The sequence below is a fragment of the Serpula lacrymans genome, assembly GCF_000218685.1.
Source record: "Serpula lacrymans var. lacrymans S7.9 unplaced genomic scaffold SERLAscaffold_4, whole genome shotgun sequence".
NCBI classification, from domain to species: Eukaryota; Fungi; Basidiomycota; class Agaricomycetes; order Boletales; family Serpulaceae; genus Serpula; species Serpula lacrymans.
Genome location: NW_006763293.1, coordinates 1,205,183 through 1,218,821, shown reverse-complemented (window position 1 = coordinate 1,218,821; position 13,639 = coordinate 1,205,183). Strand labels below are relative to the sequence as shown.

The 13,639-nt window shown below is 47.3% G+C and overlaps 5 protein-coding genes across 5 annotated transcripts; 2 read left to right on the top strand and 3 right to left on the bottom strand.

Annotated features, from left to right (window-relative positions):
- Positions 1-8: 8 nt before the first annotated feature.
- Positions 9-1,145, bottom strand: SERLADRAFT_366997 (uncharacterized protein; the record flags this gene model as incomplete). Its single annotated transcript, XM_007315474.1, has 3 exons — positions 9-26; positions 79-762; positions 819-1,145. 3 exons carry the CDS (start codon positions 1,143-1,145, stop codon positions 9-11), a joined length of 1,029 nt encoding a protein of 342 aa, XP_007315536.1.
- Positions 1,146-1,611: 466 nt separating this feature from the next.
- SERLADRAFT_354747 (uncharacterized protein) lies at positions 1,612-5,187 on the top strand (the record flags this gene model as incomplete). The annotated part of the gene is made up of 8 exons (XM_007315473.1): positions 1,612-1,800; positions 1,863-2,081; positions 2,148-2,622; positions 2,682-2,958; positions 3,012-3,858; positions 3,924-4,534; positions 4,589-4,765; positions 4,820-5,187. 8 exons carry the CDS (start codon positions 1,776-1,778, stop codon positions 4,931-4,933), a joined length of 2,745 nt encoding a protein of 914 aa, XP_007315535.1.
- Positions 5,188-5,481: 294 nt separating this feature from the next.
- SERLADRAFT_460877 (uncharacterized protein) lies at positions 5,482-8,092 on the top strand (the record flags this gene model as incomplete). The annotated part of the gene is made up of 12 exons (XM_007315472.1): positions 5,482-5,772; positions 5,823-6,011; positions 6,064-6,157; positions 6,212-6,325; positions 6,385-6,691; positions 6,750-6,757; positions 6,820-6,852; positions 6,901-7,025; positions 7,092-7,180; positions 7,236-7,325; positions 7,380-7,446; positions 7,498-8,092. 12 exons carry the CDS (start codon positions 5,536-5,538, stop codon positions 7,681-7,683), a joined length of 1,539 nt encoding a protein of 512 aa, XP_007315534.1.
- Positions 8,035-9,331, bottom strand: SERLADRAFT_382295 (uncharacterized protein; the record flags this gene model as incomplete). Its single annotated transcript, XM_007315471.1, has 5 exons — positions 8,035-8,325; positions 8,378-8,925; positions 8,975-9,055; positions 9,108-9,174; positions 9,236-9,331. The coding sequence occupies 5 exons, from the start codon at positions 9,248-9,250 to the stop codon at positions 8,266-8,268; spliced, it is 771 nt and encodes a 256-aa protein (XP_007315533.1).
- A 123-nt stretch (positions 9,332-9,454) lies between these two features.
- SERLADRAFT_446672 (uncharacterized protein) lies at positions 9,455-13,638 on the bottom strand (the record flags this gene model as incomplete). The annotated part of the gene is made up of 11 exons (XM_007315470.1): positions 9,455-10,537; positions 10,596-10,738; positions 10,799-11,525; positions 11,581-11,918; positions 11,979-12,429; positions 12,481-12,699; positions 12,750-12,875; positions 12,928-13,082; positions 13,136-13,284; positions 13,410-13,447; positions 13,502-13,638. 11 exons carry the CDS (start codon positions 13,516-13,518, stop codon positions 10,435-10,437), a joined length of 2,466 nt encoding a protein of 821 aa, XP_007315532.1.
- Position 13,639: the final 1 nt, after the last annotated feature.

Here is a 13,639-nt window from a genome sequence, read left to right as displayed (position 1 = left end):
TTGAATTATTACATAAACATGTCTCCCTATAGTTGGATCAGCTTTCACACTCAATGGCTTATTTGGCATGAGACTTACCGCTCCAGGAGGCATGAATTCATCGTTGTCTGGTTCCCCAGATTGGTTTGCCCCAAAACCTCTACCTGGTCCGCCTCTGCGCGGGAATAGGGGTCCACCCCTTCCTGGTCCTGGTCCTGGGACTATGGGATCAAAGCGTGCACCAGGGGGAGCACCCATCGGAGGGAGAAACCCATCGCCACTCCATGGCCCCCGACGCTCATGTTCGCGGTCTCCAAAACCAAATATAGGATGTTCGGGGCCCACAAACATCCCATCCCCACCGTGTGGAGGGAATAAAGACGGGGGAGCAAATGGGTTGCTTGGAAATGGATCAAGGTCTCGTCGACCGATTTCGAGAGGGTTACGAGGGAACTGTGGCGGGAGACGGTAAGGACGGTCATCTGGATAATCAGGTGCCGGAGGTGGAACGCGGGCAGAAGTGCTGTCCTGACGGGGTGGATTGGCATTGGTGGAGTTGGACGACGAATCCTCAGCTTCCTCAGTGTAACCATCTTTTCGCAGACCTGGAATTAACCTTTGCACTATCTTCAATTTGAATTGTGACATGAGGTCGGCGATCCGATTTGACGAGATGAAGCCATGTACGAGTGGTTGTGCATCAGGCTCCAAGAGGTTATGCGGGTAGAATGACGGCGAAATAAAATCGTTGGTGCAAATGTCAAGTAACGCAGATTTGTCGCTCTTATGGCAGAATAGTGTCAGCGATACTGAATGAGGGGTTGCGTAATCGAACATACCTCCACAGCAATAGCATTGATGAGAGAGCGCTGACCAAGTTTAATCACTTTAATGACAAACTCTAGACTACTTTGATCGTGTTTGTATCTGAGGGTGCGGTCCACGAGCCCATGAGTGTTCCAGTCAGATGGAAGGACATTTCCGGGGAAATTAGCGGCTGGAGAGGAGTCATCTAGAGCCAGCAAGCGGAAGCCGAGGATAGAGAAAGCTGTATGAACGAGTGCAGCCAGAGCATCGTGTGGGGAGCTCAATGTTTTGCTTGACTGAGGAAGTAAAGTTGGAAGCAAGGAAATCAAGGCAGATGGATCGAGAGCGTTGGTAGACATGACAGTCAATCGCTAAGCGTACTGGCTAAAGATTTACTTGTCTTTAGGCCTTAGGTCAGCGCCTGGAAGTAAACACAGCCAAACAACAGCATTCTTCTTGTCTCCGGTCCACTGCGACTCAAAAGGAATCTCAGGGAAAAGAGGGCAATGGTGCGAAGAGATAGATCATACTCACCAGAGTCTTCCAATAAACGGGTAAGACCATCTCGTCGCTCTTCTCGGTCTCCCTCGCCGACTAGGCGCAATACCCAAAGAACCAGCACCAGGTCGAGGTACGACGACGACAGAGAAAGAGACAGAGACAGAGGACGGGACAGAGATAAGGACAGGGCAAGGGATAGGGACAGAGATAGAGACTGGCACCGCGACGACAGACACGACAGACGACGAGACGGTTACAGAGACGACAGGCGCGATGACCGCAGAGACGACCGCAGACGTTCTCGCTCCCCGGACCGTAAAGAACGGGAAAGAAGACCCTCACCTATTGTCAAGCCTCCAGTAGAAGCAAATGCCTCTGCCACTCCTCCTCCAGAAGATGAAAAAGTCAAAGCCAGAAAAGCTAAACTCGAGGCGTGGAAGAAGGAACGGGAAGCAAAGAAAGCTCTCGATGAAGCAAAGGCAAAAGCCATGGCGCTGGCAGGAAAATCTGTTGGTAAGTCCACATATTTTATCTCACCATTATAGATGCTGCACCATATTATCCCACCTTTCTAGCTCCCGTCCCCCCTTCTCCCGTTACACCCGCCGCTCAGCTTAATCGTGCTGCCCTTAATGGCCTTGGTTTGAAAGGTCTCCCCATAAAATCTGATGTACTGAAAACTGCAAAAGCAACAGCCGCAGCAGTAATGGATGACTCCGTAGAGACTAAACGCAAGTTGGAAACTCTTGGTGATATGCCTGCTGTTGACATGACAATGACTGAGGGGGAGGCTAGTGTCGGTGATCTAGAAATGGACGATGACGACGAGGAAGCCAATCAAATAGATCAAGCCATGAAAGTCGGCGCCCCGGATACCGTGGACGAGGACGAAGATGCAGTTGACCCTCTTGACGCATATATGACTGGTGTCAAAGAAGAGGTGAAGAAGGTTAATGCAGAAGATTTGAAAAAGATGGCTTCTGGCTTGGGATCTTCTCGAGTTCGACTTGACGAACGCATGGCAGAGGATGGTACCGAGGATGTGAATGAGGCCGTCGTAGAGGATGAATTAGACGCTACAGATCTTAACCCAGAAGATATTCTTGCGCTCGCAGCTAAGAAAGCCAAGAAAAAAGACCTTGCTGCTGTGGACCATTCTCGAATACAATACGAACCTTTCCGTAAAGAATTTTACGCTCCCCCTCCGGACATTGCAGCAATGACAGATGAAGAAGCAGAGCTGTTGAGACTGGAGCTCGACGGTATCAAAATACGTGGCATCGATTGCCCAAAGCCAGTCACGAAATGGAGTCATTATGGGTTGCCTGCAAGCTGGTGCGCTAGACATACATACATAACTCAACGTATAGCAGAATACTAAATCATCTATGAAGTTTGGATGTCATTAAACGACTCAATTATACTGCCCCAACTGCTATCCAAGCCCAGGCCATTCCTGCCATCATGTCAGGTCGGGATGTGATTGGAGTAGCAAAAACTGGTTCCGGCAAAACGATAGCATTCTTACTACCTCTCTTTCGACACATCAAAGACCAACGGCCCCTGGATCAGATGGAAGGTCCTCTTGCTATCGTAATGACACCTACCCGCGAATTAGCGGTACAGATACACAGAGAATGCAGGCCCTTCTTGCGGGTGATGAATTTGCGAGTGAGTACCAAGCTGTTGTAATATGCTGCAACACGGATTGACCACTCATCTAGGCTGTTTGTGCATATGGAGGTTCACCTATTAAAGATCAAATAGCTGAGCTGAAAAAGGGCGCTGAAATCATTGTTTGCACGCCAGGACGGATGATAGATCTGTTGACCGCCAATTCGGGACGTGTCACTAACCTCAAACGTGTGACGTATGTCGTTCTTGACGAGGCAGATCGTATGTTTGACATGGGATTTGAACCTCAAGTGATGAAAATCGTCAATAACATTCGACCCGACCGCCAGACTGTTCTATTCTCTGCTACGTTTCCCAAGCAAATGGATTCGCTCGCCCGCAAGATTTTGCGAAAACCTCTGGAGATCACTGTTGGTGGAAGGTCTGTCGTAGCCGCGGAAATAGAACAAATAGTAGAAGTTCGTCCGGAGGATTCCAAGTTTAACCGCCTGTTGGAAATCCTTGGTCAGATGTATAACGAAGATCCGGAATGTCGAACACTGATTTTCGTCGACAGACAGGAGGCTGCAGACAACCTATTACGCGACCTCATGCGAAAAGGCTATTTATGTATGTCCTTACATGGTGGTAAAGATCAAGTCGACAGAGACTCCACTATTGCCGACTTCAAAGCTGGTGTTGTTCCTATTGTCATTGCTACCTCTGTTGCTGCTCGAGGACTGGACGTCAAGCAATTGAAACTGGTAATCAACTATGATGCACCTAATCACATGGAAGATTACGTTCATCGCGCGGGACGAACGGGCAGAGCAGGAAACAAAGGCACATGTGTTACATTTATCACCCCCGAGCAAGATAGGTATAGCGTGGATATATATCGCGCATTGAAGGCCAGTAATGCATCGGTGTCGAAGGAATTAGAAGACCTGGCGAATGGTAGGTCCTTACGTTACTCGAGGTCCAGAACACCGAGTACACAGTTGTTTATTACTTTCCCACAGGATTCCTCGAGAAGCTCAAATCTGGGAAGGCGCAAGCTGCGGGCTCAGGGTTCGGCGGCAAGGGTCTGGATAGGCTAGATAAAGAGAGAGAGGCAAAGGATCGAGCCGAACGTAAAGCATATGGCGAGCCTGGAGAAGAAGAGAAGGTTGAAGAAGCTGCGAAGCCTGCTGGTCCAACTACTGCTGCTGCTGCTTCTGCTTCAGCTGACGATATGACTTTCGGCAACTTCAAGGTGGAAATCAAGCGGGGCCCCGCTCCTGATTCTTCAAAGGGCTTGCTTGGGGTTGCAGGGGCTGCCGCTGCCGCTAGACGCCTTGCTCATGCTAAGGAAGAGGAGAAGCTGCAATCATCTATCAGAGCGGCGCAAGAAGCCGCTGCTCGTGCGGGCAAGGACACCGCTGCGCAGAAGCAGGCGCTCAGCGTCATAGCCAAACTCAACGCCCAAATGAAGGCCTCGAAACTTGTTTTGCAGTCTCAACTCCAACACCAGGATGATGGTAGCGGGAGGAAAGTCAATCCTGACTCAACCGACTTCCATGCCATTATACCTATCAACGACTATCCTCAAAAAGCCAGATGGCGAGTTACGAATAAGGAGACCATGGTTCAGGTAAGTGGTGATGATATACTGAATGTTGTACATGTCTTAACTGTCACCCCCTAGCTCATCGATATGACGGGCGCTTCGGTGACTAACAAAGGTCGGTTCCGACGGAAGTTGCGTGGGTACCAAATTACTGATAATTACTACACAGGTATTTACTACGATAGCGGGAAAGAGCCTCCTCCCGAAGGTCCTCCGAAATTGCATCTGCTCATCGAGTCTAACGAAGAGTATAGGGTAATCATAAAACTCCTATGTACGTTTTTGCCCAGGCTAATCATTCCGTATTAGGTTGAGCAAGCTGTGCGCGAAATCAAACGGTTGCTCATCGAAGCATCAGCTGCTGCACTGCAAGCCGAAATGCGCAATCCCACTGCTGTATCGGGTAGATACAGCGTGGTGTAGAAGGATGGGGTGTTCCGTCAGGCAGATAGTTTTAGTCTTTGCCACGCTCTTGAAACGTACATTACTGACGCGGTTGATGTTATGACGGATAGCGAGAGACCTGTCGAACTACAATACTTGTAATATATTATCTTGATAGTTGGCTGGCCAAGCGGCCAATTTCGAGACGGTGACTTGGTGTATTCCGAGGCGGGCAACCGCGAGTAACGGTTAAATGTTTACGTATGGGGGAATGAAAGGAGCGAATTACGTGAGAGAGACAAGTTTACTTTGATGTGCCCGCATGCTGGAGGCCTGTTGGGAGAGATCACCGCGAATTACGATGGGTTAGAGGTGCACGGGTTGCCTGGAGCTCAAAGGTCCGCGAGCCTTTATAATACCGAGTTTGTGTGCGGGCCGGAGTTGTACGGTGTTATATGGGCTGGTGAGTCAAAAACATAGAGGTCAGCAATAGGTGGGAGTCCGTTTCAAGTCGGCTTCTGTCGGGGATATTCATGTAATATGCCAGGCGGCGCGATATAAGTAAGGACTTGCAAACAAAACCGGTCGTCCGAGATACCTCGTCGTTCTTCTTCACCACGGTCTCGGTCACGATTTGTACGATGTCTTCAAACAAGCATCCAGTGCTGGATACAGCCTCTGTTGCAACATCCTACACTCACGTATCCGATGTCCCTAATCCAGTGGTTAACCCAATTCCGTCCGGTGGAGAGGGCGAGTCGGCGATACCAGAGGACAAGGTGGAAGAGAAAGTTGAAAACAAAGAGGAGGACTGGGAACACGATCCCATCAACCCACGCAATTGGTCATCAGGCAAGAAATGGACAGCTACAGCGATTGTAGGTGTATGCGTTAATTCTTGTCTATTTGATTCTGAATAATTATCAAGGTATCTTTTTACACATTCGTCACTCCCCTAGCGAGTTCGATGATGGCACCTGGTTTACCAGACCTTGCTATAAAATATGATATCACGAACCCCACGATTATTGCGTTGACACTTAGTATATTCTTGCTGTCTTTTGCTATTGGTCCTTTATTTTTGGCCCCATTGTCAGAAATGTATGGCCGTGTATGGGTGTGTTGGATTCAATGCCACGAACACTGCACAAACTTAACGCCTTTTACAGGTACTCCACATCGGGAATATCGTATTCCTTGCTTTTAACCTCGGCTGTGCTCTGTCACCTACATCGGGTGCATTCATTGCTTTCCGGTTCCTTTGTAAGTCATTTGTCCTTTTTACAGCCAGTGCTCGTCCTGATGAACACGAAAAAGCTGGTTTTGCTGGAAGCGCACCCATAGCATGCGGCGGTGGGTGCATTGGTGACCTATTTTCAGAACGTGATCGTGCATCCGCCATGGCCTTGTATAGTCTTGGTCCTCTTATTGGTCAGCGATAATCATCTTCACCATCAATATATTGATGATTAAGCGGTAAACGTCTACAGGCCCAGCAGTTGGACCAATAGCGGGAGGTTTCATAGCCCAATACATTGGCATACAATACGTGTTCTACATCATCGTCGGCCTATGTGGGGTAGCGTCTGCGGTCGCCATACCTTTCTTAAAGGAAACTTACGCGCCGGTCATCCGCCTGCGCCGCATGAATAATGATCCTGAGAAGTTAGCTCAAGCGCCTGCTGTTGTTCTTCAGCACGGTGGAAAATGGAAATACATGTGGATCAACCTCAGCCGACCTGCTATCCTTCTGACTCGCAGCTTTATCTGTTTTATATTGAGCTTGTATATGGCACTGTAAGTTTTCCTAGCATCGTTCACTAGAAGGTAGTCTGACGTTTATTTTCTACTGCAGGATGTATGGTCAGTATCCCGGTCTCGAGGCTTCTCTTTGTGTCTGGTTCTCATATCTGTTGTCTCAACAGGTATCTATTACCTTATGTTTGCCACTTTCCCAAGTTAGTACGACAGTCCGTCATGAAATAATAAATGCTGACTATGTACAGCTCTTTTCAGCGGTGTATACGGCTTCAGTGTCGGTATCAGTGGTCTGGCTTATATCGGTCTTGGACTGGGATTCGTCCTTGCTACCGCCTTTGGTGCCAAGATATCTGATCAGGTATATTTACATGTACGTCAACATCTTTTCTTCCTTCTTGGGACCACTAAGTCGTGCTTATGCATCATTGATTTATAGCTGGCCGATAAAAACGGTGGAAAGGGAAAGCCGGAAATGCGAATCCCTTCGCTCATATTTGGATCGTTTTTCGTGCCGATTGGTTTATTGTGGGTGTTGAAGCCATCGTGAGAGTTCTTTGACTTATGCTTGACCCATACCCAGCTGGTATGGTTGGTCTGCGCAAGCTCGAATTCACTGGATCATGCCTATCATTGGAACCGGGTTCTTTGGCTTTGGTTTGATGACAACATTGTTTGTACCACCTTTTTCCCCTTGCGAGGTCTCCACTGATAGTCTCCAATCTAGCCTTCCCATACAGCTTTATCTGGTCGACACGTTCACATATGCCGCCAGTGCCCTAGCGGCTGCATCTGCAAGTGTTATCTCCTTCATCAGCTTCGTAATTATATTAACTTATCTCTAGGTATTCCGGTCTATGCTCGGATTTGCATTCCCCCTCTTTGGGACGCAAATGTACGACGCCCTCGGGAATGGTGGTGGAAACTCTCTTCTCGCCGGATTGGCAATTGTCATTGGTATACCGTTTCCAGTGTGGATTTACTACGCCGGAGAACGAATTCGTTCTAACAGCTCGTTGGCACGATCCTAGTCTTTCTTGGATTCGGGTTGAACAGGTTATAAGATATCAAGCATTTGCAGAGAGATCCCACTAGGTTTCTCCCTGTGCTGGATATTATCAGGATTGAGAAGTCGAAGATAGAGAATACTCCTGCAACATTAGCTGTGTCATAGACATTACAGTTCAGGACAGGCACTACGTAGTTTATTATTGATGATAGCAACATTATACGAGATATCGTGACCCTTACAACGGGATGGCTGTAGTGAGCCTCTTAAAGCTCGTGCTCCTCCTAGCATACCTTACAAGACTATTCTTACAGTCAAATACATCAAATTACTGCAGGGTGTTGTGGATTTCACTTAAAAGAGTTCTTGTTGTAGACGACATATATGCATTGTAGATTTTGAATACCATATATTCATATGCATAAGTTCAATCGTTGAGTGCGACATAGAAATACTACACTTGTGTTGCCAATATGGGCAAAAGATGCTGAGTCATTACACCGGGAAGTAAATCAGGGACCTCATGAGTTAGCAACGCATGTGTATACCGAGGAGGAGGGATTCAAAGCGTATGATATACAGCGCCAGAATACGATAAGATTTTCTACACAGATTCGAGGATCTCCGGCTCCTTGAAGTCCTTCACAATCCGCGTGCCCGTCTCCTATAGATGCAAATTAATATGGGGTAGTAAGAGATAACAGAATGAGACTAACATCAGTCGACTCTCCATGAAGCTCAAGCAACTTGGAAACATCGAACTTCGGTGCCTTCAGAATCTTGGCTTTCCGCACGTATACGTTTTGCAGAGGGTAGATGCTGCGAGCAGCTTTTTCGATCTCCCGGCCAATAGCTTCTGGCACGAACTTCTGTACCAACTCCTTCAAATCACAGCTCGTTGCTTCCCGTGTCATGATCTCAAACATCTTCTTGCGAATCTCACGAATCTGACTTGTTTGGGCATATGTTGTTTTGCGCACTTGATTTGGGCGACGCTTGGTGAAACCGATAGCAAAGAGGCGGATGAGGTAACCGTCAGTGGTCTTGACGTCAACGTGGGCTTCAATGAGTGATTGCCATTTGCGAACGAGCGAGCGGAGCTTGTCAGACGTGAAATCCATGCCGTGGAAGTTCGTGAGACAGTTTTTGCCCTGAACTTCATCGATGCGCAATTTTATTTTGCGGTAGGACTGCTCTTCATCTTTGTTCAAGTCAGCCAAAGACACCTCAACGATACGGCCCTTCAAAGAGTCGTTCGCATTTTCTACAAAGGATTGAGACTGGAGTTTTATGGATTCATGGAATGAACTTACTCAGGCCCTGTGACCGGTTAACGAGGGTCTTTCCGACATTCCGTACTTCAAAGATCGAGGGAGCCTTGATGTCATACCACTCTGTAGACATAACCATTACAACAATCTGAATACAAAAAGCTGATGTACCAACCTTTGCGAGAGAAGGGGTCAACGACCTTCTTCTTGATACCCTTCTTACCTTTCGACAAACGCTTATTCTGTGTTATAGAACTTGATTAGACAGACTGTACGATTGCTAGAGATGGTTGAAGTGCGTACTTTTCCTACAGCCATATTGAATTACGAGATACCTGAGCAGCGAAGGGCGACTGCTTGTCTTCAGGCCGTGCTTGAGCTTGATGGTGGATTGGTCGCAAATTTGACCATGTGAACGCGCCACCCAGCTATGTGTGGCTTGAACCTTAATTTAGTCCTATACTGTGCATTCGCACGCCACCTTGTCCTTTGTCTCTGCCATGAAACTTCTGACCCGCGCTCAATTCGATGAAGCATGTAAATCGTTCATAGCAAAACATAACCGAGGATGGCTTTGGCGGGAACACACAGTATGCTGTTCGGCCTGGGCTTTGGAACATTCACTGATCGGCCCAGTCTTTACTTGGCTTTGGATACATGTTTCGAACTGTCAGAGTCACTAGGCGACCAGGTCCTGTGATCATCGATCACACCGTATCTGACGAATATTCAGAACTTTTGGAACCTTTGGGCGAAGACGAGGCCGTTCTATCAATTCCGAGCACTACTTCATCTGTCGATTATGTCTGCCAGCAATACGTGGTCTTTTCGGCCACGTTCCAGGTTCCCGCCTTTTACTTCTCTATTCACAACTCAAGTAAGGGGACTCCTTCCCCAGCAACTGAAATATCGTTGACAATGAACCGCAGGTGGCGAGCCACTGCCTTTGTCCGAGATTTTGCAAACGTCTCTTTTGCGTCCTTCTACCATATATGAAGGCAACGCAACCGCGTTCTCGTTGAGTACACCAACATCAACGTTCCCTCTTATATCTCAGGGTGAACATCCGACGTTTGGTATGCCGTGCTGGTATTTTCATCCTTGTGAAACGGCGTCAGCTGTCTGGGAGATAGTGAGCGAAGTACGAGAAGATGACTGGACCGATGCGCAGGTTTTTGCAAGATGGGTAGAAGTCTGGTTTATGGTACTGGGTTCAGTCGTTGATCTACATGATTAACCATCGTTCTATTCAGATCTCCACTTTGATAAATGTTGTATTGTAGACTACTGTACAAACATCGATAACACCACTCGTAGGGTCTGACCAAGTCTAGAGTAATCAATTGTCAAATTGTCAAACTCATTGTTGACGCCCTCAAGTAGAAAGCTACATTTCCCGAAGTCGCTGAGACCTGAGCGAGGATATGAACAGTTATCCGAATAAAAGGAGACTTGGCCAAATATTTCAAGTAGCAAGGAATATGCGATACATGGATCACGAATCAGCTGTGCTCCTCTCGCAATGGTGGTGGCCGTGCAAGTGAAAGGTCCAGTTTACCGGCTAAATCAGCAACCTCTTGTTCTAGTTCTGCAATTTTAGTCCGGCTGCATTGCGAGTCGAAATGTAAGTTTGCGCGCACATAGGTAAAAGACAAATACATACTCGATATGTGACCGTTCTCCGAGCTCGAAAGCCTGAGAAACCCCAAGCCCTTGAGATTTTTCTAATGATGCGACTCTCCATTTATTTTCTTTTGTTATCATTTCTGTCAAGTTGGGAAGAATGCGATCATGTTCCCGCCGGAGCTGCATTGGAATACCATGTTTTTCATAGATTCAAAAAAGAAAAGGAGAATGGTGACTAACCAGAGATGTTCGAGCGGCCAAAGATCCTTCGTCATATCGTCCTTCTCCAGCGAGCTCCATCTTCATCCTTCTTAATTCTTCAAACCACTTTTTCTCGTATTCACTGAGTTCCGGAGAAGCTTGCTGCATCATAGACTGAAGGATACGATCTAGGCGTGTTAGGAGGACTTTATGCGTTGCTCGAATTCTTTCGATCTGAGCTCGAGCCACGTCATGTCGTGACGACTGAAGGTCGTTTATCAGTCCCACCATTTCACGGCATTTATCTTGTTGTCGCGAATATTCTTGTTTCTGAAGAGCAAGCCGCAGGTCAACAGCCTTGTAGGCCAAGAGCGTGTCGTGTATTTGAGAGGTGAAGTTTGCTACAGTCGTCCCCAGGTAGCGTAGCGTATCTGGGGTCAGGGTGAATTCAGCTTTACTCTGTTGAGATCCAATAGCAAGACGGGCATTTGAAGGTAAGCCCAGAGGACGAGACAGAATTGGTGGCGGCGTGAACGATCCGGTGCCAAGCAGAGAGACATAGGCAGGAGGCTCTGCAGTAGACTTTGACAATCGCAGTTCAGACGTTTTATCCGGGGTATTTGGGGGCTGAGGCTGCAAGCTGGAGTCATCGGAGCGCAAACTGAGGGGAAACGACGTGATCCTCATAGCCGAAGTCAGAATAATGATGCTATACGTCAAGTAAATGTCATTGGGAACCGATACAGCAATTACGGGATTAGAGCATCTATCACAACATTATTATTATTAAAAGAGAAGTTGACGGAAAAAGCTGTACTGACTTTCGTTCAACAGAGAAAGTGTTCAAAATTTGTGAAACCCGGGTGCCTTTGGAATTTTGCAGAGTTTTTGTCAAGCTACTGCCTTCTATATCACCTTCAACGCGAAGAGCAGCAGAGAGACTGCGGAGAAGAACGCCAAAATCCAAGACGTTGACCCCAAATGCATGATATACATAGACAACGTCGTCATGAATGGGATCCATATGGATAACAGGGTAATTCGTCTGTAATAGGCTGACAGGAAGGGCATTTTGAGACGAACTTTGATCGAGGGATGCTATTAGTCCGAGATCAATTGATTCGAAGACGGCAAGCATCGGTAACTCAGAATGTGGGTGCTGCGATGATCAAAGGACGTCAGGATCAACCAACAACATGCCGATTCCAGTTGTACGAACCTGCTTACTCTCCCATCTTGCTTCAACCTTTTCCACATCTAAATAAACGTCAACCTTTCCATCTTTGTAAGTCACTACAACCACGCCGAGACGCTCTGTCTCCCCTTCGTCATCTTCTTCATCACCGTTGACGAATGCTATATATGCTATGTCAGTGGCATCCCCTCCTTCACTTCCATGCAAAGTGTGAGGTGAAGGTTGTAAGAGAAAGGGGCCCTGTCGTGCTGGATGGTTTTTAATTGTTGTAGGAGGATGCATGAGGACCGAACGTGACACCGCTGGAAAGACGGTCCCTGGTGGAAGCTGCTTGATGAGGGCAGACACATATTGACGCTGGTAGTTGTAAAGGGTGGAGTGGGCGGGTGTAGTTTCTGCACCACCCTGAGATAGAAACTCCTGCTTGGCTGCTATGAAGCATTCCAAAGCATGTATATATGAGGTTGGAATTGATCTATATCTCTCCATTAATCACTATAAGTGGTGGATTATGATGAAAACATACGCATTTTTCGGCATATAAGGACATATCGAATAGATGTCACCCGATTTCATGACGGCGTAGACCGTTAACGGACCCCAGTCCGCTATACCTTTTCCAAGCGTAAAGGAAGCAACCTCTCGTTCGGAAGGATCTTCGGCCAAGTATGACTTCGTTTTCTTGTCAGGAACAAAAGAAAGAATTTGCTGTGGTTCATCGGTATCTACTGAAATATCATATTCACTGATACGAGACAATTGGAATTAAGACACACTGAAATCGTCAGCACATACCGTAGCTTCCCGTCAACTGTCATGACCATAAGGGTAGAACCCGCCTCTCCCCAAGGATGCCATTCAATTTTGACGACTGGTGCAGAAGAGCTTGAAGCATGGTAAAACTGTCCTACTGATATGGACCTGAAGTCTGGCGTTGAGTTTCATAGCGAGATTTCGGATTGTTACAACGTACTTGCACTCGATTGAAGTTGGAACAAGCTTCGCATACCCTGCTCTAGGAAGAACCACAACAGCTACCTGTGAAGCACCAGCGACCGCCAATAGTTTACCACTCGGATTCAAAGCCAACTGGTGAATCTCAAATTCGATGCTGGGGGTCTTGAGAATCTGCCATTGACGTTCTTATAAGATTGTGTCTATTTAAATGTAGGGATTGCTACCTTGCTCGATCTTCCTGCACTTGAACCAAGCTTTGTGTCACCGAGTGAGGTCATCCTCAGCTCCTTCCCTACTGCCAGAACAAGCTCAGCGTCTTTGAGTACCATGACCTGCCGCCTTCCCGATGGTGATGGGCCATTTTCGACTGATTCTACGCCGAGTTTTGATTGAATTAGTTTCTCCACCTCCAAACCAACATCGTCTTTATCACGGGTACTGCTAGCAAAGGTACGATGTTTAATAAGGATAATAGTCACTGGGATTTAATGTACTGACCCAGAATTCTCCACGAGTTTGTTAGCATAATCGACCTTCTAGGTGCATCTGAGCTCTCGGGAGCGAAATTTAGACCAAAAAAGATAACGAACCTGGGATATGCGACCATCAGAAGGATAAAGTAGCCCTACCGAAGTCATGTTCAGACTGATAAATGGTGGTGAAGGTCGTAAAATAAGAGTATGTATGGGCACGAATTAGTACATATGAGCAGAGTCGAGCTTGGTTCG